The sequence below is a fragment of the Silurus aristotelis genome (assembly GCF_946808225.1).
Source record: "Silurus aristotelis genome assembly, chromosome: 28".
NCBI classification, from domain to species: Eukaryota; Metazoa; Chordata; class Actinopteri; order Siluriformes; family Siluridae; genus Silurus; species Silurus aristotelis.
The window spans coordinates 11,644,002-11,666,698 of NC_139601.1; the positions used below are offsets into that span (position 1 = coordinate 11,644,002).

Sequence of the window (22,697 nt, forward strand, 5' to 3'; positions counted from 1 at the left end):
CTCTCCAACAATCCTAATTGCCGATTGGTGAATTTCAAATTGTTTGGAGAAAGACTTTTAACCCTTTTCAAAACTGATGAGTATAGGAATGTATGAGATACTTGCCAAGGTCATGGCTGATATTGTTGAGATGACGTAGACACACATCAGTGTGTCCAAAACACCAAACTACTAAAAGTTCAGATTTAATAGAGGTAAAATCATTTCTTAATGATTACAATATTGTGTGCATTTTATTAGTAATACCCTAGTAGTAATAATGCTCCTATAATACTTACTCTCATAATTTGTTAATGGAGGAAGTGTTTTTTTTTTTATTTCTTAACTTCTGGTTTCTGAAGGTTGATTTGTGTTTTGATGGGGAAAATTAGGTTTCTGTTGGGTTTTCGTTGCCACTTGCTTGTTGAAGTTGGACTACACAACTAATTTAGTCCTATATATATTTATTTATATTCATATTTATATATATTAGGGCCGTCAATCGCTTTATATCAAAATATCATGCAATTAATTGTGATTATTTGCAGTTTAATACATTAATAGAGAGTACATTCAAGTTTGTATAATTTTAAATAATTGCAACATGATATAAACAAAAACATTTTACTAAAAATCTCTCCCTTTGTCAATAATTTTTGTATATTTAATTAATTATTTTAGACTCTGGAAATTATTATTAATTAATATAGTTATTAATTATATTATATAATTATTTTATTGTTTTAATAATACTTAAATATTAATTTCTTTTGAAATGTCATGTTGCTATAGTTATATGTTATATATGTTATATATTTTATAGGCTGAGGACAGGTCAGTGCTGAAATTGTCTGGAAAGGCAATGTGTAGTGATTCAAATAAATGTTCTCACTTTTGTTGCCAGTTATTTTGGCTGTATATTGAGTTTTTATATGTATATGTAAGGTTTATTTCTATAGTATTGTCCCTTGAAAAGATCTACTAAAATGGTTGCTGAAATGTGAGGGGTGTACTTTTTCAGTGTAGTCCACACATTATGGGATTGATATTTTGTTGCAATTTGGAGGTATGCTTCAAATCATTGTACTTCTGGAAGATCCAAGTTAAATGCAGTTCTTGCAAGTCTTATGGTGTATTCCTTGTTTGAATGGCTACTTCATTTTTATAAGGTCATGATTGAGTTGCTTGATTAATACTGTAGCTTTAAAAGTAAGCCCTTCTATAAGCCATATGTGCAGCCACTACAGTGGAACCTCGGAGCTCGCGAGGGTTAGGGATCAAGACCGGTCGCGAGTTCCGAATTTTCGCGACCTTTTGATACGCCCCTTCCAACCCAGTAAAAACCCAAAGAACACTATACGAAATCGATTTAAATGAGTAAATAACACTATTTCACTCCATAACACTTAATTATTAGACAATTTTAATGAGATAAACCTTGATTAGAAATGTTAAAACTAGCGTTTTGAGCAGCTCGCGGTTGCTCACGAATCGGGCCGCACCACATCATAAATATGGATGAGGTTCCTCTGACGTTTGACCTGCCGCTCAGTCGGACTGTCGACAGGAAACGCGAATCATTAGTCACGCTGAAAACAACCGGGCATGAAAAAAACGCACGATGATGAAAAAAAGATAAACTCCCGAGATAAATTGTTGTGAAAGGAAGGAGGAAGACAGTGAACAATGACTTTCTTGGTAGGCTACTGTTTAGATACATGCTGTGTAACAGACACTGTCTTTCGTTAAAGCCTGTGTAAAGAAAAAAATTTGTCAAATTCAGTGGGTGCGGCTTATATTTGGGTGCGCTTATAGTCCGGAGATTACGGTACATCAATTTCTGGAATCATCCAGACTGTTTAAAGGGACTGCCACCATTATGTATGTATAACTTAGACCCACTGTAATTATTTAATAGATTTAAACTCTCTGATGTGATCAAAGTATATACTTGTATGGTAATGAAGTGTGGAAAGAAATTTTGATTTTTTTTTTATCTTAGTTGTATGTTACATTTTGGCTGTAAATTGCACACTGTATATTGTTGTTCAGTACGGAAAAGCAATTTGTCAGTGCGATTTCTTGGTGTGCTGGTATAATATATGTAACTTGCAGACAGCCTTTTTAGCTACCAAGCAATGTCCATGTAATTGAATCACCTTTTTATTTACAAACCATCAATTGTTCTATGTATGATAATATAATAAAAAAATGAATGCAGGTATAATTTATATTAAGCACCTCATATTCATATTAAATCCATATATAACGGAGCGATCATCAAACATGATTGGATGTTGTCTGAAGGTCCTGAAAGAAAAGGAGTAAGTAACTAGCTTATGTTCCACAGGATATAAAATCCAGCTAGCTATTTATGGACATTTTATCCAAAAGAAATAACTATGTACAAAGGGTTTGAACTAGAATGACAATCCTTATCACTTCTGTTTATTTTCATTAAATAATCCCTAATACAAAATTTAGCTCCACAAAAAAAGGCTACTAATGAACTTACTAGCATTTAGTCTCACATGTTGAGGAAACTAATTCTCTTGCTGTGTTGGATCTACTCATAATTTTAGAGAATCAAGAAGCTGACAACCCCAAGCTCTGATTTGAGGATGAGAGGCCACCTCAGTGCAAAGAGTCCCTATGCCATTAATGATGCTGATGCTAAAATGAAGGTGGACGGCAAAATCTCCACCATTACGGAGAAGGAGACACATTTCTAAACCTGTACCTACCAAGACACGGTCACAGCCACCCAGATTGGAAAGGAAAAGAACTTAAAGCTTGCCTGAATTATTGGTGAAGAGAAATATCATTATCACATTCTTAGTCTTGCCCTTTTTGCACAAATGATTAACGCATCCATTAAAAGTTAACTTCACGATAAAAAAAAGTCTTATATTCAAGTTTATCAAAAATCTAGACTGTTAAAGGTGAACTTGTTCTTTGTGTATTTTTGTGACACTAGTGATGTCACCAAGGTAAAAAAAAAAAAAAAAGTGCTGTAAAGTGTTTCTGCATTTTGACTCTTGGCCATGGCATTATTCTCTACAGAATGTTCCTAATGTGTAGACAAACCATTTTATGACCATTCCAAATGTTACAGGTATGTTTGTAGAGGATTCTTTATTTGCTGGATAAAAGTGATGGTACATTTGTTTGGCAATAGCCTCCTCGCAGGGCGAGCATTAGTTAGCACTCACGGTGCCCATGTTATTTTATACAGCATGGACTCAATGCCACTTCACAATGGTTAAACTGAGTTTAATCCAAGGTGACAAGACCGCACTCAATTCATTATTTTTGTGCTTTGCGAACATTTTTCAGATAGAACTTCAGAACTTGACTTTCGAATGGTATAGTGGGCACTTCATTTCTCTCAGTATTATACAAACGGTTTGTTGACAAGCTGGTGGCCCATGGGCAGCTGTTTAGGTTCAGGTCAGGTTTTTTCGCAGCACACATTGACTATATGGATACCATTATAGATAAATGTCGCTTCTAATTGTTGGTTGAGTGTTATGTAAGTTTGGGCCTTAAGATAGGAAAAGATTAAAGGTAAGTAGGATTTAACAGGGATATGCCGCAAAAGGGATTGTGCCCCTAAAATCTTAGTTACCATTACACTGACTTAATAAGCTAAATATTTTTTTTTTTTATTTGTGATTTAGCTAGTTTATCGAATGTGTTCGATAGAAGTGTTGGCTAAGAAAGAGCGTGAGAGTGTTATATCAGGGCACCCAGCTACTTCTATATGTAGATGTCCGGTTGTCTTGGATCCACTGTGAACCCTGTGCACATGCATGTGATCTTTGGTATGGTCTAATTCATAATGACACTGTCACCTCTGTTTGTGCAAGTAAACTGTTTTACTGTTTTAATAGCCTAACTTTTGAGATTGATGTATATTTTTACATTTGGTTAGGGCATTTTTGTGTGTACTATTTCTTGAGATGAACAAAAAAAAATGTGTTTATCTGATGAATTTTGATATGCCATTCAACATGGTGTTTTAGAGATATAATGCAAATGTTATATGTGCTGTTTACACAGATTTTGGTATTCACAGGACATAAGAATCTGCTTACTCATTTTTAAAAATAAAAGTTAAAAAGAAATGTTTCTCTTTGCCATTCTTTCGCGATGTTTGCTGCTGTTTTTTATGAACATTTGATAATTTTTCATTCAAGGCTTTTTCAAGACTAATGGGAAGAAAATTGTACTGATAAAACTGCAGATATCTGAGAGCTAGAAAGGGCAGAACTGTTCCACTTTGATTAATTTCACTTTTCAGCACTGTGCCTTTGGGTTGATGTGAAAACAAAAACAAAAATAAACCACATCAGTCACAGAATTTCATCTGACATTCTACTGAGGAGAATAAAGCACACAAATAGCCATAATGTCTGTTGTAAAACACACGCACTCATTTTCACGCTGCCAACTAGAAATATGGGGCTATAGGTACAACAATATGTTTTACTACATAACATTAATTTCAAAATGAGCAGCACACCATTATAATTATTACTGTTAAACGAGATTTGAGGCACTCTAGAGCGATCTTAGTTCACATTAGAAATTGTGTATATTCTTATGTTAAGTGCATGTGATCTTCAATTAAGACCACAGGTTTGCAATAAGGTTATAGTAGATAATAGCAAAACCGTGATTTTGTCTTTCTTTAACTTTTTTCTGAATTAGAGGTATATTTGTATTACCCTGCTCAAATCTATTTAAATCTGTGCCTCCATCTTCATCATTGCTTTATAAAGGACTTTTAAAGGCTCTAAAATCTTATGCAATGTTTATAAATTTTTCCAGAAAGTCCCTGTGTAGTGAGCTTTCAAGCAGCACAGAATTACCTTAACTTCTTAAGATAACAGAACGCCAAACAAATAGCAGCAATGCCTACAAACCTTGAAAAGTTTCCCAGCCTTTTAACAGATAAATTGTTTCAAGCAAGTTATCTTTTTGTAACCTTTATTTGACTTCTTCTCTCTCTCTCTCTCTCTCTCTCTCTCTCTCTCTCTCTCTCTCTCTCTCTCTCTCTCTCTCTCTCTCTCTCTCTCTCTCTTTCTTCTCTCTGTGTGTGTGTGTGTGTGTGTGTGTGTGTGTGTGTGTGTGTGTGTGTGTGTGTGTGTGTGTGTGTGTATGTGTGTGTGTGTGTGTGTGTGTGTGTGTTCCTTGTGTGCAATTTGGCCCTTTGGCTTTTTCCAGTCAAGCTGACATGGTCTCATGCTGGGAGTCAGATACATGGTTCATCAGTTTACTCAAATACAAGTGTGTAGAGGCTTCACTTCAGGACATATCTGATATTGGTACAAAGGGCACTGTTGCTCAGAATATTGCCCAAAACAGCCCTGACCTAGATTAATCTGTGAATGGTTTTATACATCAAGGGCAGTCATTAGGGTTTATCTCATTTCCTACTCATGTTAGTTTCTGGCAAAAAATAACCCCACAAAAAACCCATTTATAATAACCAGGGTAGAATTATTTTTGTCTGTAGTGCTAGTTGAGTGGTGACAGTCCTGCATCAGTGACCAGAAGATTTTGAATTTAGATTTATTGAAGTTCTTGTGCCAGCACCAGAGTTTGTCTGGCAGATCTCAATGCAAAAGTTAACCTCAAGCTCTTGCCTCTACTGCATTACTCTGCACTCTAGACCAGGCAACCCGGCCGCCAATGCCAGCACTGGACAAGTTTATAGTGTTGCAGCTCCTTCTAACTGATTCCTACTGCAATGCTTATTGTATTCTGCCAAACACAAAGTGGAGTCAAAGGTGCCAAAAACAGGCCACAAGTAGTGTGGGAGCAATTGGAGGCGTCAACATCAGCATACAAATGGTTTGTAGTTTCATCATTAACCTGAGGGTAAATAGTGGATGCATACAATTGCGGTCTGCAGTGGTTATCAATTTTGCCATCGACCTAGACTGATTGTTTTAGAGGCATCGGGATGCACTGATTTTAGATATAAAAAGAGGGAAAAACAACACAGTAAGCAATGCTGCTTCCATGACCTTATATGACAATGTCCATGGCATTAACAGAAGACTCATTGGGGCCACTCTCCCACACCATATTTTTACCCCCAGTCCAAGGGGGAATATCCAAAAAGCTCTCCTGGAATGTTATCTGTCTGTCCACTTTACTTGCTGGGTTCTTCTTTGTGGAAAAGAAATTGGATTGGCAATGGTCATGCATCAACTATTGGGCTTAAGCATAATCACTATTAGGTACAGTTCACTTTTGTCTCTTTTCCCAGCGGCCCTTGAACAACTATGACAGGGGGAGGAGTAGAAAATGGTGCCCTGCCTTTGGCCACTATGAGTATGTTGTAATGTTGTATGGGCTTTCGTATACCCCCTCAGTGTTCCAATGGTTGATAAACAGCGTCCTGCAGGGCATGCTGGAAAAAAACTAACATTGACAATATTTTAGTGTGCTCCTCCCACTTCAGAGGTGGGAAGTAACAAAGTTCAAATACTTCGTTACTGTACTTAAGTAGATTTTTCTGGTATCAGTATTTCAATATTTACTACTACTACTTTTACTTCTTACATTTTCAAACAAGGGTTGTTACTTGCTAGTTTTAATCTATTTGGTGACATGATCAATATTTTTTCTTCTTACTGCATGTAATTTTCAACATAATTGCTGCTTTTTTAATCTATCACTGGTGTATCATTTCCTGGCCAGCACACAGCACAGACGTAGTTTTCAAAGCTAATATTCAGCAAGGCAGAAGGCAATAAGAAGTATGGGGTTAACGTGGATGAGAAAGAGGGAGTCAGTGATGTAAACATAAATAAGAACAGAGACTTTTCTATTAAAAAAATATAAATCAATTAATAAAGAAAGACGAAATTGAAACCTTCAGCGCAACACAAATTTATTCACAATGCCTTTCTTTACACAGATATAAAAACAATAATAAACTCCACCCCAAATTTTATTTTATCAGATAACATTTGTTTTACTGATGTGGCACATTTAAAATTAAGCATCAAAATCCTCCATAATGCAAACGTTTGTGGTCGACAAATGCACCGGCGCGTTTTGTGCCACTTTTCCTTATAACGGCGAAACAAACTTAAATTAATCTGTCTTTTTTTATTGTACAGATAAGAGCAATACATCATCTAAATCTATAAAGAGTCTACTTTTATTTATATACATTCATATAAACAAAACGCTGCACTTTTGTAAAATAAAGAAAATAGACAGGGGTGCTCTCTGCCATCTCTCGATGTCATCTCTTTTTACAGACATAAACAAAACAACCTAAATCTCAGTGAATACTTGCCGTACAGACATAATAGATATATGAATAGAAACAGTTTTCACAACATCGAATACAAATATTCTCTGATTATGTAACCAGTATGAATGTTAGAAGAGGTACAATTTCTCTGGAATCACCTCATTTACTTGTCCATGTGAAAACATAGCAAAGGCTGTTTGGTGTCCTAATGATTTAGGTAATTTAAAACATATTCATTGTCTTCATGCTCCATGTTAAATATGGATTGACTAATAATACACATACATTTGCATAAAGCATCAATATTTGTTCATGCCCATGTTGGCCTTGGAGTATACATAATTTTTTTATTTTTTTATTTATTAAAATATTTTAATTTATTGATAACCCTAATATTAATATGATGTGAGGTTCAGTTACCAGCATGACACTAAAACTGGCAGTAGTAATGGCTACTTTTTACTTGACTAAGTACATGTCAGAGCCCAAACTTCTTTACTTTAACTTATATAAAAAAGGATAGTCAATACTTCAAATTTGACCAGAGTCTTTTACAACATGAGTATCTGTACTTCTACTTAAGTAAAGGATATGTGTACATTTGCCTCCTTTGTCCCTTTTACAAACCCCAAGGTGCTCTACATCCACTAAGTTCTTCAGTGCGTGCATTTTTAAGAGAAATAGTGTGAATTCCACTTGTGAACCATCTTTTTCCTAGACTACATTATCAGCCCAAATAGTCACCATGTAGCAGTTCAAGGCAGAATTGTCAGTCCCTAAAATGTTCAAGGAACTAAAGATTTTTCTCAGCTTTCACCAACCTCCATCAATGCTTTATCAAGGGCTACAGTTCCATAGTGCATCTCTTGCACCAAGCACTGGGCCTGGAGTCCTGTAGCTGAAATGACTTTCAACCAGTTCAAAGTCACATTTATCACAGCTTTCATCTTTAAACAACCTGTTTCTACAAAAGCTTCTGTCTAGATGCTTGTTAATTGGGTTGAAGTTATCTTGTCACAATGATTCTGGGAGAAGCCTAAAATAACACCTTCCCTAAAGAAGTTATCTGGCACTGACATCAGAAACAGGGAGGTCCTAGCTGTGAAAATAGCCCTCGCCCATTCATGATACTTACCAACCATAAAAACCTTGAATACAAGCAACCAGACCATTGTCAGGCTCAGTGGTGCCTGTCCTAAAGAAAGTAGTTACCTTTCTTTACTTGCCTGGAAGTTAAGATACTAACATTTCTAACAACACCCCCCCCCAAAACAAAGGGGCTTTGATATCTGTCTGCCAGTAAGCTCCTGCCAAAACTCCAAGCACCCTGGTCTCACATAGCTGTTGATTTCCTCACTGACCTGCCAGAATACTGCAAATGCTTTTTTGAAAACATCACTAATTCTCTCTGCTTCTTTTGCGCTACGCTAACAGGCAACAGAGAGGCCTAACCAAGAAATTGGCAACTTTTTGTGTGTGAATACGTTAGAATTTGTTGCATCACCGAAAACATGCACCCACCAAACCTTCATTCCCTTACAGTAATGAGGGCCTGACTGGCAATACATTGTAAAAAAAACAATACTCCAATTACAGAATTAATCAGAAAGAGTACCTGATTCTGTGAGTTTTAGGGTACAACATCCTTAACCCTAACCTGTGCAGTGAGTCTAATTTCTATCACCACTTATTTTTTCCACCCCACAGCCTTCAAATAAAGCTATCATGGACTACATACTGTATACCAAGAGACACATATTATCATGTTCACAGACACCAGACATTTAATCATGCACACCTGTCCACACACACACACGCACACACACTTTTTTTTTAAACAATCTTCATTCCTGAAAGCAACTGCTTTTTGTTGTGCATATGGCATTACTGAGCATTATATTGCTGTGTTCGCTGCTCTGGTTTCTTGCCTTACCAGTGCCTGTTTCGAACACTGATCTTGCTTGACATTTTGGAAATATCTGCCTGCCTTTTTTAATAAAATACGCACAACTACAGCTGCACTCATTTCTGCCTCCAGAAAATTATTTGAAGATCTTGATCTTGAAATTTATTTGAATATCTGTTTGTACCTAAATTTATGCACTGTGCCACTGCCAAATTCTTGAAAGTCCCAAGAGCTAAGCTCATACTTTGTCTTGATTTTATTTAAAAATGTACAAAATGTGGTGATTATTTATTTATTTTTTGCTTTTAAACTATATTGAGAGCATTTCTTATATATTATTATGGAAGCCATCCAAACTATCATGTCCAGACTCCAGTTTAAGACAATCACTAATTTCCACCCCTTTCTTCTGTGCAAAAGTATGCTTGATTTGGCTATGCTGGGCATTTGTTACAATAATACCAGATGTAAAATGCAAATGATGAGGCTTTATGAGTAACTGTAATAGGATGCAAATGATAGCTAACAGAAGCAGTGGAAAGACCAAAATGCAATGAAGGCAGTCGTGCATCTGCACGTTGCGTCAGTGCACAAATGCCCTTGAGCTAGTCAAAGGCTGGCAAGGGAAGGGGACAGGATGAGGAAAGAATGGGATGAAGGAGGAAGACGTGTGCATGAGAGAGGGAAAAATAGGAGAGAAAAGGAGGAAACAATTTCGAAAAGTAAGAAAACAAAAGACATAAAAGGAAAGCTTTTACTGAAAAATGACTATATTATATTCTGTATATAAGTGAAAGCAATTAAAGCAGCTTAAATCTTAAGCAGCAATTACAGTAATTGTATAAACCAGTTTATTTAGCAAATATCTTTTAGCAAATAAAAAATATACTACAACAGGTTGTCTGTTGCCTTAATTTCCACTTAAGACAGAATTCTAGCTTAATTTAAACTTTAAATATGTAAGCATACATAAATGAAAATGAAAGATTTAGTAGCTAACGAGAAATAAAGCAGGCACCTCATGTGCAGTTTTTTGATAGGCTCTTTGTGAAAATAGAGTGATAGACTGCTGAGTCAAAGCTACTTAAAAATGTCCATTATGTTATGTACTGGAAATTCTTTTTCCGCTCATCCCAATAGGCTTCCAGAATTACTTAATAGCAAATATGAAGTTGGAAACATAACCAAACAAAATGAAGTATCAAAATCATATACTCTACATACAGCATACAGACAGATACAGACTACATGTCATGTTGTTTAAAGGGGAACAGTAATTATGATACTATTTTAAAAGCAGGGGATTTCACTTGTTTGAGATTGTAGTTTTAGCTGTTGGCTAGGTCCTTAATAACATAACTACTCAGTAAGTGCAGTTGCTGGCTAGCTTACACAACACTGATAAACGATTATACTGGGACATTGAAACCAATATTTTAGGCTAAACTTCTGTTCATACAAACAAATCTGGAACTGCTCCAATGGTGATTTGACTCTAACAGTCAAAGTTGTGTAAGGTTGTTTCATTGCTACTATTATAATATATTTATTTAAAAATTCATGAGAGAAATATGCCGCTCAAACCTGAATTTCATTCTTTACAAATTTACCTTGAAATCATTAAATTCACAATGGTTGACATTTTATGCCATTTTATGTCTTGAAGATGATTGGAAAATGGATTTATTTTTTTCCTGTGCCAATAATGCTAATAAACATGTAATGTTTTACACAATGAAAGGTTAGGCATTATAACATATAAAGAACAACACTGTAAGGTACATTTGAGTTGCATAGCTTGAGCAATTGAGTGTGTCTGTTTGTGGAAGGTGGACATACTTTTTTGTAAGTAAACATGCTAGCATGTGTCATGGTGGACAAAATTAAGGTAGGTGAGCATTTAGATTTCATCTTTAATAGCTTAAAACAGCATCTTTGAAAACGTATTATAAGGCAGTATTTTATTTTAACATTACAACTGTGCCTCACGTCTGACAAATACAAATGGGGGAAAGGAAAAAGTGTTCAGGAGTGCTTAAAAACCTACATTCTGTAGTCTGAAAGCCTGAGGAAAATGATTGTTTTAAATTAACCAGTGACATTTTCAATGTGATTTTAATTCTTCCCTACACTTAGTGCTCAAGCAAAGGCTGTATGCCTGACAGTGGAGATTTGATTCACTTCAGAAATGAGGTCAGCTGTATAACAAAGAAAAGGAAAAAAAAAAAAGATGAAAGACTGAACTGCAGAGGTTGAACCATTAGCTGAAGGAGATGGAATGAATCACCATTTCATTCTCTCCTATAGCAATATCCCCCGTATGCTTTGATTTATAGAGTCAGAATTAAAGGCTAATAATGCTAGTGCATCATACATTTTTACCTCCTTGGACCTCCTTTTTGTAGTTACAATCTGAAACTCAAGAGAATTTTTTTGGAATTATACATCCTTAATCAAGTTTGTAAAAACAAACTAACAAACTAATAAATAAATGCAATATGTCAAGTTTTTTTGTTCTTATTCTTCTGAGAGTGAACATCAACATAACTATTTTGATAAAGTCTACCTGCCTTTAAATAAGGTGTCATGTATTCTGAATATAAATACATGTTTTTTGACATGTTACATTAGCAAGCATACTATGAAAACATATCCTTATCTTATTTTGCTATATTAAAATAAAAAGATTATGGTGTAATGGTGAATCAGTAAAGAGAAATATGTGACCAAATGTCAAGGAGTGTATTATACAGAGAAATAAACCAACAAACCATAGATGACTGAAGTGAAGAGCTAAGTGAGAGATGCTCTTCAGAGGACAACTCTAATCCAGACTATGCACAAACCCAGGATTTACAGAGGAAATGTAAGAAGAAAGTCAGTAGACTTTTTGGAGTTTCCTAAAAGACATCATGAAACAGCAAACATGCGGAAATGATTGAGCAAAATTGTATTTATCTTGCTTCGAAGGCACTGCATTTGGTAGAAACCTAACACGGTTCACAGTCTTCCTCAGAAAACCATCCCAACAGTGAATCTTAATGGTTGTAGTATGACATTGTGCTGATGCTTTTTATCCAAAGGACCAGACCAGGTTTGAGATTAAATGTATGGAGATTAAATACAGGACACCGACCATAAACATATTGCAAAAGCTACAATAGACCTTCATAACCACGAACAACTATTTATATTTTGGAATGGCTCAGTCAATGCCCAGGCCCCCTTCCACCTAAGAATCAGTGAGTAGTATTTACAAGAAATTACAGTCACCAATAGTCTTAATCGGATCTGATAAAGCAATGTTGCCAATAATAATAGGAAGAATTTCAGGAGCCAGATAAATAAAGTTGATCAAGACTTATATTAACTTTAGATACATTTAGCCACTTTATGTGTTCATTAAGCAATTAGGTTATGTAGCTACTACTTGTTTTTCAGGGGAAAACACAACAAAATGACTCAAACCAGTTACAATCAAATGTTGTGTGGCTTCATTTGTTTTTCATGTGATATGTAGAGTATTAAAGCGTAACTTCTGATATACAAACCAGATTGGATATTTTTGAAAGGTGGCTTTGCTTTTCAGTATAATAATTCTCATGTATTTGCTCTGGCAGATCAATTTTATGAAGAAATATTTTTATATGCTAATCTCTATATTATAGGAGCCAGCAGGGGGCAGCAATTGCAGTCTCAAAAAACATGAAAACTACATTGCATATATATTTATTTATTTTTCTACCAAGGACATCTTGAGCGTTTGATTTTGTTCATTAAGGACTCCCTGTGCTCCTATTAATGTTCCAGCTTCTGGTCTTGACCAGTATTTCATTAGCCTCTGGGTCACATTAAGATTTTATGCAATATTTATATAGATATCCAGTGATGACACCCTTAGACAAAAGATAGCTACCTGAGCTCCAAAGATATTTGAACTGTTCCTTCCTAGTCATAAATAAAAGTAGCCAAAGTGACTTTGGCTTAACCATCACTTAATGTGAATGTAAATATTTGTGTACATAGTGATATGAATATAATGATTATATACTGGGAAATATTTGCCTTCTTTTTTATTTTCATTTTGTTCCTTTTTTTGCACAGGCATTTGATGGTGTTAAGATAAAGTAGAATTTTGTACCCTATCTTTAGGCATCGTTAGGATGGCTTGTCTTTTCAGAAGCTGTCTGGCATCATTTCAGCTTAAAAAGAACATATTTGTCACCGCTGGTTTCTATAGAAACTGAACAAAGCCAGAGAAGAGGGGAAATCATAATTTCTTGTATTAATGGATTGAAAAGAAACAGTGCAGGCACCTTGCCCATATAGTATGTATGCATATGGTATGAAATATCAGGGTAATTCCTTCTCCATCACTTTATTAATAGATGATTGAGCTTGAAAAAATTATTGCATTTTAACATATATATTATTAACATAAAATATCACTAGTCATGCTTAGTAATTGGGATTTGTTTGTTTCCTTAACTGTACATGCTGCCTGTTAAAATAACAATATGAATGATGTGCATTGTATCAGGACATGTTCCTGAAAATAAACATTTAATTCTTCGTTCATAAGCACAGGGGCACCTTAGGCACATTTTTCATTCTTTTCTCATTCAGTCATACGAATAAATCTCTGAGTTGGCCTATTTTTAGCGAATGGAAATGAGGGATTTTTAGAGTGTCTTTCAAAAAAGCTTGACTAAGCCTGACATAAGAGGAAAGATTCTGCCACTGACTGAAGAGAAATATATAAAAAACATGTCATTAATTAAAATATTGTTTAAATAATATGTACAAATGATGAGACATTTTAAAGCAAATGTTAGTCTGATCATTTTGAATAATATATTAGTGAACATCATTTGGCTGTGCAAAATGAATCATATGAAGGTTTGAAAATTGCCATTATATTATTCATATCAGAAAACCTTTAGAAGTCATTGTGTGTAAACCCTAAGGCAAAGGCATTAAACCTACCACAGTGACATGACAGGCCCTTTCACTTTCTGAATGTTAAATTACTTTACTTTTAGGTCTTTTAATAATGGTGGAAATGCATAATAAATTCATGTTATGATAACTATTCAAGCTAATATCAGTGACTTTCACCTCTAAAAATAGGACTATTTTCTAAGGCAAATTTAAGGATAGGAACTCTATTTTTCTTTCATACCATGATCTTTGTTAACATAACTTCAACTAAATTATATAATCACCATTATTTAATTACCAAAGAAATGAATGAATCAATGAAACCCAATCACAAGATTTTAATAAAAACTGAATACATTTCTGAGCACAATGTCAAACATGAGCGCCTCGTCTCTGAGGAAAAAAATAAACACCATCAGGTTAATGAAACGTATATATATAATATAGATTATAGATTCAGTTTATCAACACACACACACACACACACACGGTCCTCCTCATGCCCCCAGTCTCCTGGGATTAGCGCCAGGCTCCCCATTACCCTGTATAGGATAAGTGGTACAGAAAATGAAAGGAAGGGTTCACATATGCAATTTAGATGCAAATCAAACCACTTGTACTTTGTTGATTTCCTCACAATCATGGTGCAACAAACAAGGTCTAGGATGATGTAAAAAAAAAAAAATGACAGTATATTATACAACATAAGATGATCTTTTTGTTAAATGTGTATATTAGTGTATTTTCTGAAAAGAGTTACATTTTCGAATAAATAATACGATTTTATGATTTGTTAATAAAGCAGAATTGTTTTGCTTAATATGCAGTCGATAGAAATGTAACAGTAAAATGTAACAAAAAAATGTGTCAAAATATTCAAATATGTGCATATGCATCTTATTTATCTAACAATCCCAAGACTATCCTATCAACACAATAACATTATACAATTGTTGTCTCTGATGGTGTAATCTCATTTTGCTGATGTTGCTTATAATTAAAAAAATCAGACAAGCTGCATCCAGTACTTTATTTTATTCAAATTGTTACATTAAGATATGTTATTTCAAAAGCATGGCAGCAAAATAAAAAAAAAAATCTAAATCATTTAATGTGTGTCATTGTTACGGTCCAAATGAAAAAACAGTATTAGAAATTATGACTTAGAGCTATGAACAGAATTCGATTATTTTCCGGTCTGGTGCCCATGTTGTTCCCCCTGCTGTGATGGCCTACCCAGATATCACAGTTTCACTGGTTGAAACCACAGAGAAGCTTAATATCATAAGAATTAAACCTTTAACAATAAATAACAATCATAGTATTAGTTCATATGATGTCAATGTCTTATCACTTTGCAGTGCAATGTTTATTGTGATAGTTCTGACACTGTAGTTCAGAATTTATGTTAACTTATATATTTTTAAAAGAATACTGATTGAAGGTCAATGAAATTGTAGGTACACTATAATAACTATAATGATGCTATTTTTAATCCGTATATTGGATTTCTAATCAGATCACAATTTTCAAGAAGATGATCCAATTTTCTAGTTCATTATAAGTGTTTCCAACAATAATAGCCTTTTAAATGTTTGTTTCTCTCACCCGATAAAGGGTTGCTGAATTTATTCTATTTAGAATGGATTCTGGTTTAGGTAATCATCAGCTGATCGATTGTGAAGGTTGAAGTTTACAGAGAACAAAGAAATCCAATCTTTTGTTGTGCACTGTGTGGCAGTGAAAGGTCACTGTGGTGATCTGCCTTTGAGGCTATTTTCTATTGGTGTATAATTTGTATTTTTCATATAGGTTGAATTTCAGAGCATAATAACATAAGATTTATGTTAAAATAGGAACGATGTTTAGTCTGTTGTACAGGTATATACACTCTAAAGATGTAAGATGTAAGCATATATATTGCGAATTTGAGTAAACCAAATGCAAACGATTATTTCTTCATGCATTTTGCGCCTGAATCAAAAGCAAAGGGAAAGGCGTGTGCAACATATTTACCTTGGCCCTGTTGAAGTAACAGGCTTTGGCAGCTGTGTAATTTCTTTTGATTTACTTGTGACCTATGACGACTCCTTCTCCCTCTATCTGCCTCCCTCCCTTCCTCACTCTATCTCTCTGTCTCTCTCTCTTATTCTCACACACACACACACACACACACACACACACACACACACACACACACATGCATAGTATATACACACTGTGACATATCCAATCTTTTAAAGCCGTCTGCAAACCTGTATCTGGGGTGTCACTTCGGCTAGTCGATACACACGTTAGAATCTGACCTTTATAATGTTGCCATCCCTCTCTGTCATGTGCAGTAAGGGGCCGGAAGCAATGAGCGTTTCACATGCATGACTTCAAACAGACAGAAAATAGAATAAAATACATAATAACACCTTGTAATGTATCCTGATAAACCAGATCTAAGAAACAGAGTGTCAAATTAAATTAACAAATAAGAAGACTGGATGTTTTCACTAGTATACTTGACTTGCTAGTTTTATTATTATTATTATTATTATTATTATTATTATTATTATTATTTATAACATTTTAAAATTATGTTGATCCCAGATAACGACATTATGTCACCATAAGAGTTTAGAAAGCTGAATGTGAGGTGCTGCATAATGTCATATTTCACCTTTTTGTGTATATATTGGGAATATTTAGCTTCAGTTATAATTTTTTATTGTAATATTATTCGTAGTGTTTAATATTTCCTCCAACATTTACAGCGCTCATAGCTCTCTGTTAACTGTTTGTAGTTAGCTGGTCGATGCTGTACTCTTTCTACTGTGAATGTAATAATTTCAAAGACAAATAGCAAATCTGTCCCCTTTTGACTATGACTGCATGAGTGTGGCTTATAAAAGCCTCTCCTACATTATGTTCACTTCTTGTCTGGTGTGTAGATCGAGACAGAGGAATATAAGAATTGACATGCTGACAGGTTCTGGGTTTTTTTGTTAGAGTAGTTTTCAGCATCTAAAAAGCATTTGTGACTGGTGTCTTTTCCTTTCATGCTTCACTTCTGTTTCCATGACATTTGAATTGATAGCATTTATACACACTGATCTAGTGCACTACCATGATGTTATATTTATTAATGAGACCCTAAAGCGTAAATCGTTCTGGAAAAGAGCATGTGCTAAATGATGTAAATGCAATTACCGTATAATGATCATTGTCATGTGGAATGTAAATAAATTGCTCGTCTTTCTTTTGTGTTGCAAGGATATGCTTAGGTAAAACTCTGTGTTAAAAGTACCTGATGGTTGTTTATCCAAATCCAAACAGCTTGTAGTGTGGGTACCCACTTTAATCTTGAAATTCTCTACTCACTGACACTCCTACTCAAGTGTGAAATGTTATTAATCTCTTGCATATTTCATCCTGCAGGGATAAGAGGATAATGGAAGAGAGGCAGACCATAGCCAATTATAGTGCTTCTGAGAGCATTGCTGAAAAGCATGTGGCATACTATTTAGTTATGGAAGAGGTATGAAAAGGTTAATATCTTTAAAAGGTAACGGAAATTGGTCGGTCAGTCAAATAAGATGTTGGTTGGTCTTGCTATTCAGCATTTGCCATGCATCTTTACATTTGTCGTCCTGTATACCCCATCTGATTGTAACTCCTGCTTGTCTACACCTTGACTTTATTACTTCATTGTCATTCCCTGTTACATATACTAACTGTCATAGCTAGTGTTTATCTGTCTTTGTTTATCTGTGCCGTTTGTGATGTTTTGCCTGCATTAACATGTTTCTGTCTAACATTTGCTGACCTTCATTGATTGTTTGGTGGACACTGATTATGGAGCTTCTTTGTTGAACCTGACTGCCGGTGATCTGACCTTTTCTATAAGCAATCAATCTTGTTTAAGTTTATATAAGGCAACTCTATGTGTGTTCACATGCATTTACTCTGGAATTAGTTAAGGCTTGATTCAACTGGACACATCTGTGAGGCTAGGCTTAGGTTTAAATCTTGGAGGCAGTAAATCAAACATCAGATGGACTGTAAGGGGGAAAAAAATAAACACGCTTTACTGGCAGTTTACGTAAATATATCATTAAATTAATGGCATAATAATTAATAAAATAAAGTTATTTTTAATGCTTGTGTAAAAGGCGGACAATACAAATATACATTACGTATATGAATTTAAGGAATTTTTTTATTCATCAGCTGTTTTCAAAGAAATGTCTACAGGGCAACATCATTTTGTTAAATCTAGTTTTTTGTTGATAAATGTAGCTTTTCTTGCAGTTAAGAATTTAAGAAAGAGGATTTCAGAGAAAGAAGTATCCATGGGAAGCCATAAAAAGCTTAAAAGCTAATAATAAATACATTAGCAGGGGCTATAACTACAGCTGTGTAACTACAGAGAATATATAAACACACAAAATGCAGCATGGTGACATAGCAGTTGCAAATTGTGTCCTATATTAACAGAATGTGGTTTTAATTTTTTTCTGATTTCTTATGTTTATTTTCTCACAGTTTTTATGTGAGTCCATATGGTACAAATTAACCAGAACCCTAACTAAAAAGTATTATAAAATGAATAACTATGAAAAACAGAAATACCGTCTCATGAATAGGCAATGATACAAATTCCACCTCATGGAAGTATTGTCATTCATCAAATCGTCACTAGGTTACGTATGTAACCCTAGTTCCCTGAGGGAACAAGAGCTGTGTCGAAAACGCTTTGGGAACACCTCGTGTTGTTCACGCTCTGTGACATCTATGGCGGGAGACTTCGTGCAAACCAGGAAGCTACAAAATGAGAGCGCGATGGCAGTGACATCAGCTTCTAAAAAAGAAGAAAGGTAAGCGCTTCCAGGAACTCGAGCTGCGTCGAAAATGCTTTGGGAACGAGTGTCCAATTACGCCATACTGACCAGTCCCTGCCTAGTGTGTCTGAGCACAACCGCCATGCAGGACAAAGGAGTCTGGAGTGGCCCTGATATTGAGATTGTAAAACCTGACAAAGGTCAGCAGGGTGGACCAGCCCACAGAGTTACAGATGTCCTGGAGAGAAACTCCAGCGGACCAGGCCGTAGAGGCTGCAATTCCCCGGGTGGAATAAACCTTAACCCCGAAAGGAGTGGGAAGACTAGAGGATTCACAACACAAACAAATAGCATCCACAATGCATCTACTGAGCGTCTGCTTATTAGCTGGAAAACCTTTCCTATGAGGGCCACAGCAGACAAACAGCTGCTCCGACTTCCTCCACTGACTCCTCCTGTGGAGGTATGTGTCCAGTGCTTGCACAGTCGATTTTGCTATTCTGGTTAGGAGCTAGTAAAGGAGGAGGGCAGAATGCCTGCAAAACAACAGGTCGTGAGGGAGACGCAGGCACCTTAGGCACATAGCCCCGTTTAGGGTAAAGGATTGCACTGGCCATGAAAATTGCCAGGAGAACTGACAGATACCTAAGGACCACCTCAGCCAAGGGCTCGAAGGGGGGCTCAGATAGAGCCACCAGCACAATGGCCAAGTCCCACACAGGCACTCTGGGTCGTATCCCGGGCCTCAGCCTCCGGGTGCCATGTAGGAAACATGTCATGAGGGGGGTGTCTGCCCAGCAACTGCTCTGCTAGTAAAGTAAAGGTGACGTGTACACTGCCCTCTGGGTTCTCTGATTGTCAGGGCCACTGCACCACTGGCCGTTTGTTCGAGGAGAGGACCACCCTCAGGTTGGCAGACCCCTTCAATTTGCGCTCTGCTTTTGGGCTTCACGCTGGGGCTGCGCCCGCTGAGCAGCCCCGAGAGAGCGATGGGGAAAGTACCGCTGAAACACCGCAGACTGAATTTTTGACTCCTGAAACCTGTTGACTACCGCCCTTACCGCGTCGCCAAACAGGCCAGAAGAAGCTATCGGGGCATTCAGCAGAAAAACCCTGTCCCTGTCAGGAATTTCCGACAGGGTGAGCCACAGATGCCTTTCTGTGGCTACTAAGGCTGATATGGACATGGGCTGACACCGATGGCCCATACCATTTCCTTGGTGGCTCAAGGGGTTAGGTCGGCAGCACGACGTAACTCCGTGATGTCGTCAGCCCCAGAGTTAAAGCCCTCGTACAACTCTCGCAGCAGGTCGGCCTCATCCAGCTTGCTGGGAATGAGTTGCTTTCACTTCTCATCGAGCCAAGCTATCTCTAGCTTAGCGACGGCCCACGTCACTACCTCCAGGAGCTCCTCGAAGTCTGTGGGCTTTCTAGCATCTGAAAATTCTCCCTCCTCGGAGAAAGAAATCCTGAGCTCCGCATCACATGTGCCGGAAGAAGGGACCGCCAAAGCGAGTGCTTTTCCTGAGGAACGGGAGCTCGGCTCAACAGGAGAGACTGGAGAGGACTCATCCTACTCAATTCCTTCTGCTAGGTTGACCTGCGAGCCCCACCACCTTCGGCGCCGCTTTGCCTCTTACTGAAAGTCATCTCCCAAAGAAGCTCTGATGTGAATTTACTAATAGGAAAATCATAGTAAAGACACTGCAAAAACCTGGAAATTTCAGGAGACTTACAAAAAAAAAAAAAAAAGATATAAGACATTTGCAGTTTACTAATAGGCATGGTGGAAAAAATTCTAAACTGATCACAATTAAAAGTATTGGTCTTTGGTGGTAACCCAACACTGCATCACACTGAAATCTACACAATAGATCCTGGCGCTGGTAGCACATTCTTGTAGGTATGGTCTTCATAAGTTTGTAATGGTTGGGGCAAGATGTATGGAGTCTTTATGCATAAAATAAAACCTATTTCAGTTTAAAACAAACATACCTAAAATCATGTTAATATACCATACCATTTTTTCTTGTATGCAGGTAAAGTTTAGTTTATGTAAATTCTACTTTGTAGGGTTGTGTGTGAAACCAATAAAATTCGAACAATTAATAAAACTGTGTGTCTCAATTAAAAGTCTTTACCCATAAAAGTTAAACATATTATTTAAATAAAAATCTCCATTTTAATTTTAAGTTTTTTAGTGCAAATGTAGAAAAGTCAAGAAGGATGAATGCTTATGCCAGACACTGTATGATGCCCCTTGAGACACTTGAATCCTTCTTGACATGACCAAGATCCACTTCTCTCTCGGAACTAATCTGAGATTAAAGTAGAGAATAACATTCCCGACCTTTAGTGAATCAGTTGAGTGAGTGTTACTCTGGCTCATTTAGTTAGAACTGCAGATTTTGTATTTAAGCACTTTTAATAGCTGTTTGGACAAGTTGTGAAAAGGCCTTCTATGGACAAATGTATCTAGCAAAAAATTATATATTTGTTATTGGACATTTCTCAAACTGTGTCATCTACGTTTTTATGACTGTGATCAAGCCATGTATTTCAACAAATTATCCAACAGAATGAACTGGTAACCCAGCCATTAGGGAGGCACAAGCCAGTGCACTCTTAGTGCCGGTCCCAAGCCCGAATAAATGGGGAGGGTTGCGTTAGGAAGGGCATCCAGTGTAAAACATGTGCCAAATCAAATAAGCGGGTCACGATTAAGAATTTCATACCGGATCGGTCGAGGCCCGGGTTACCAACGACCGCCACAGGTAGCGTTAGCCAACAGGGTACCGGTGGAAATTGGGCTACTGTTGGCCGAAGAAGGAGAAGGAGAGGAGAAAGACGTCTACAGAGGCGACAGGAAAAGGAGAAGTGTAGGAAAGTGGAGGTTCGGTTTGGTACTTTAAATGTTGGCACTATGAGGAGGTTCATGGGTGAGGAGGTTCATGGATGTGGTGAGGGAAGACATGCAGGTAGTTGGTGTGAAAGAGGCAGATGTAGAGGACAGGTTGGTATGGAGACGGATGATCCGCTGTGGCGACCCCTAATGGGAGCAGCCGAAAGAAAAAGAAGAAGAAGATCCAACAAAATGAACTGGTGAACAAATCTGACTCAATCACATAACTAAACAGACTGACTCAAGTTACTAAAAAATGCAAAAAAAAAAATTATTATACAGCCAGTTGAATATTATTAGGTTTCTAGTCTAAATTATTTCAGTGCAACATGGAAGCCTGTTAAAAAATACAAATCATGTATCCATTGGGGAAAAATGTTATGCTGATGGAACCCATTCTTACTGATATACCCACAGCCTGGCTATGATTACAAATGACAAAGAAATGTAATCAATTTAAATGAATTAATAATAAGTATTGTATGTCTTAAACTGAGTCACTTTAATGTATGTTCACAATGTACTTCACCCCCAAGTTCTTATTTTTTAAATAACAAGGCATAGGAACCAGTGATTCAAACTCAAATCACAATTTTTGTCCTATTTACTGTTCAGTTTGTTGGGAGCTGTGTGTGTCTGTCTGTGTGTGTGTGTGTGTGTGTGTGTGTGTGTGTGTGTGTGTGTGTGTGTGTGTGTGTGTGTGTGTGTGTGTGTGTGTCTACGTGTTGGCCTGCTAGGCAGAGTTGTCAGAACTCGTCACAGTCATGTGAACATGTAATGGATGAGCCACTAGCACTTGTTTTCTTCCTCCTCCCCAACTGCCCTTCCTTTCCTTCTTTTCTCTCAATTTAAGGATACTCC

At 36.6% G+C, this 22,697-nt stretch overlaps 1 protein-coding gene across 2 annotated transcripts in view; it reads left to right on the top strand.

The window, feature by feature from the left end:
* Positions 1–4,106, top strand: part of slc6a11b (solute carrier family 6 member 11b) — a 31,387-nt gene extending 27,281 nt beyond the window's left edge. For both annotated transcript variants that reach the window (XM_083534160.1, XM_083534161.1), the window contains one exon: positions 2,562–4,106. In XM_083534160.1, coding sequence (XP_083390286.1) covers positions 2,562–2,711 — 150 coding nt within the window. In that variant the 3' untranslated portion in view covers positions 2,712–4,106. The remainder of the gene's footprint in view (positions 1–2,561) is intronic.
* Positions 4,107–22,697: the final 18,591 nt, after the last annotated feature.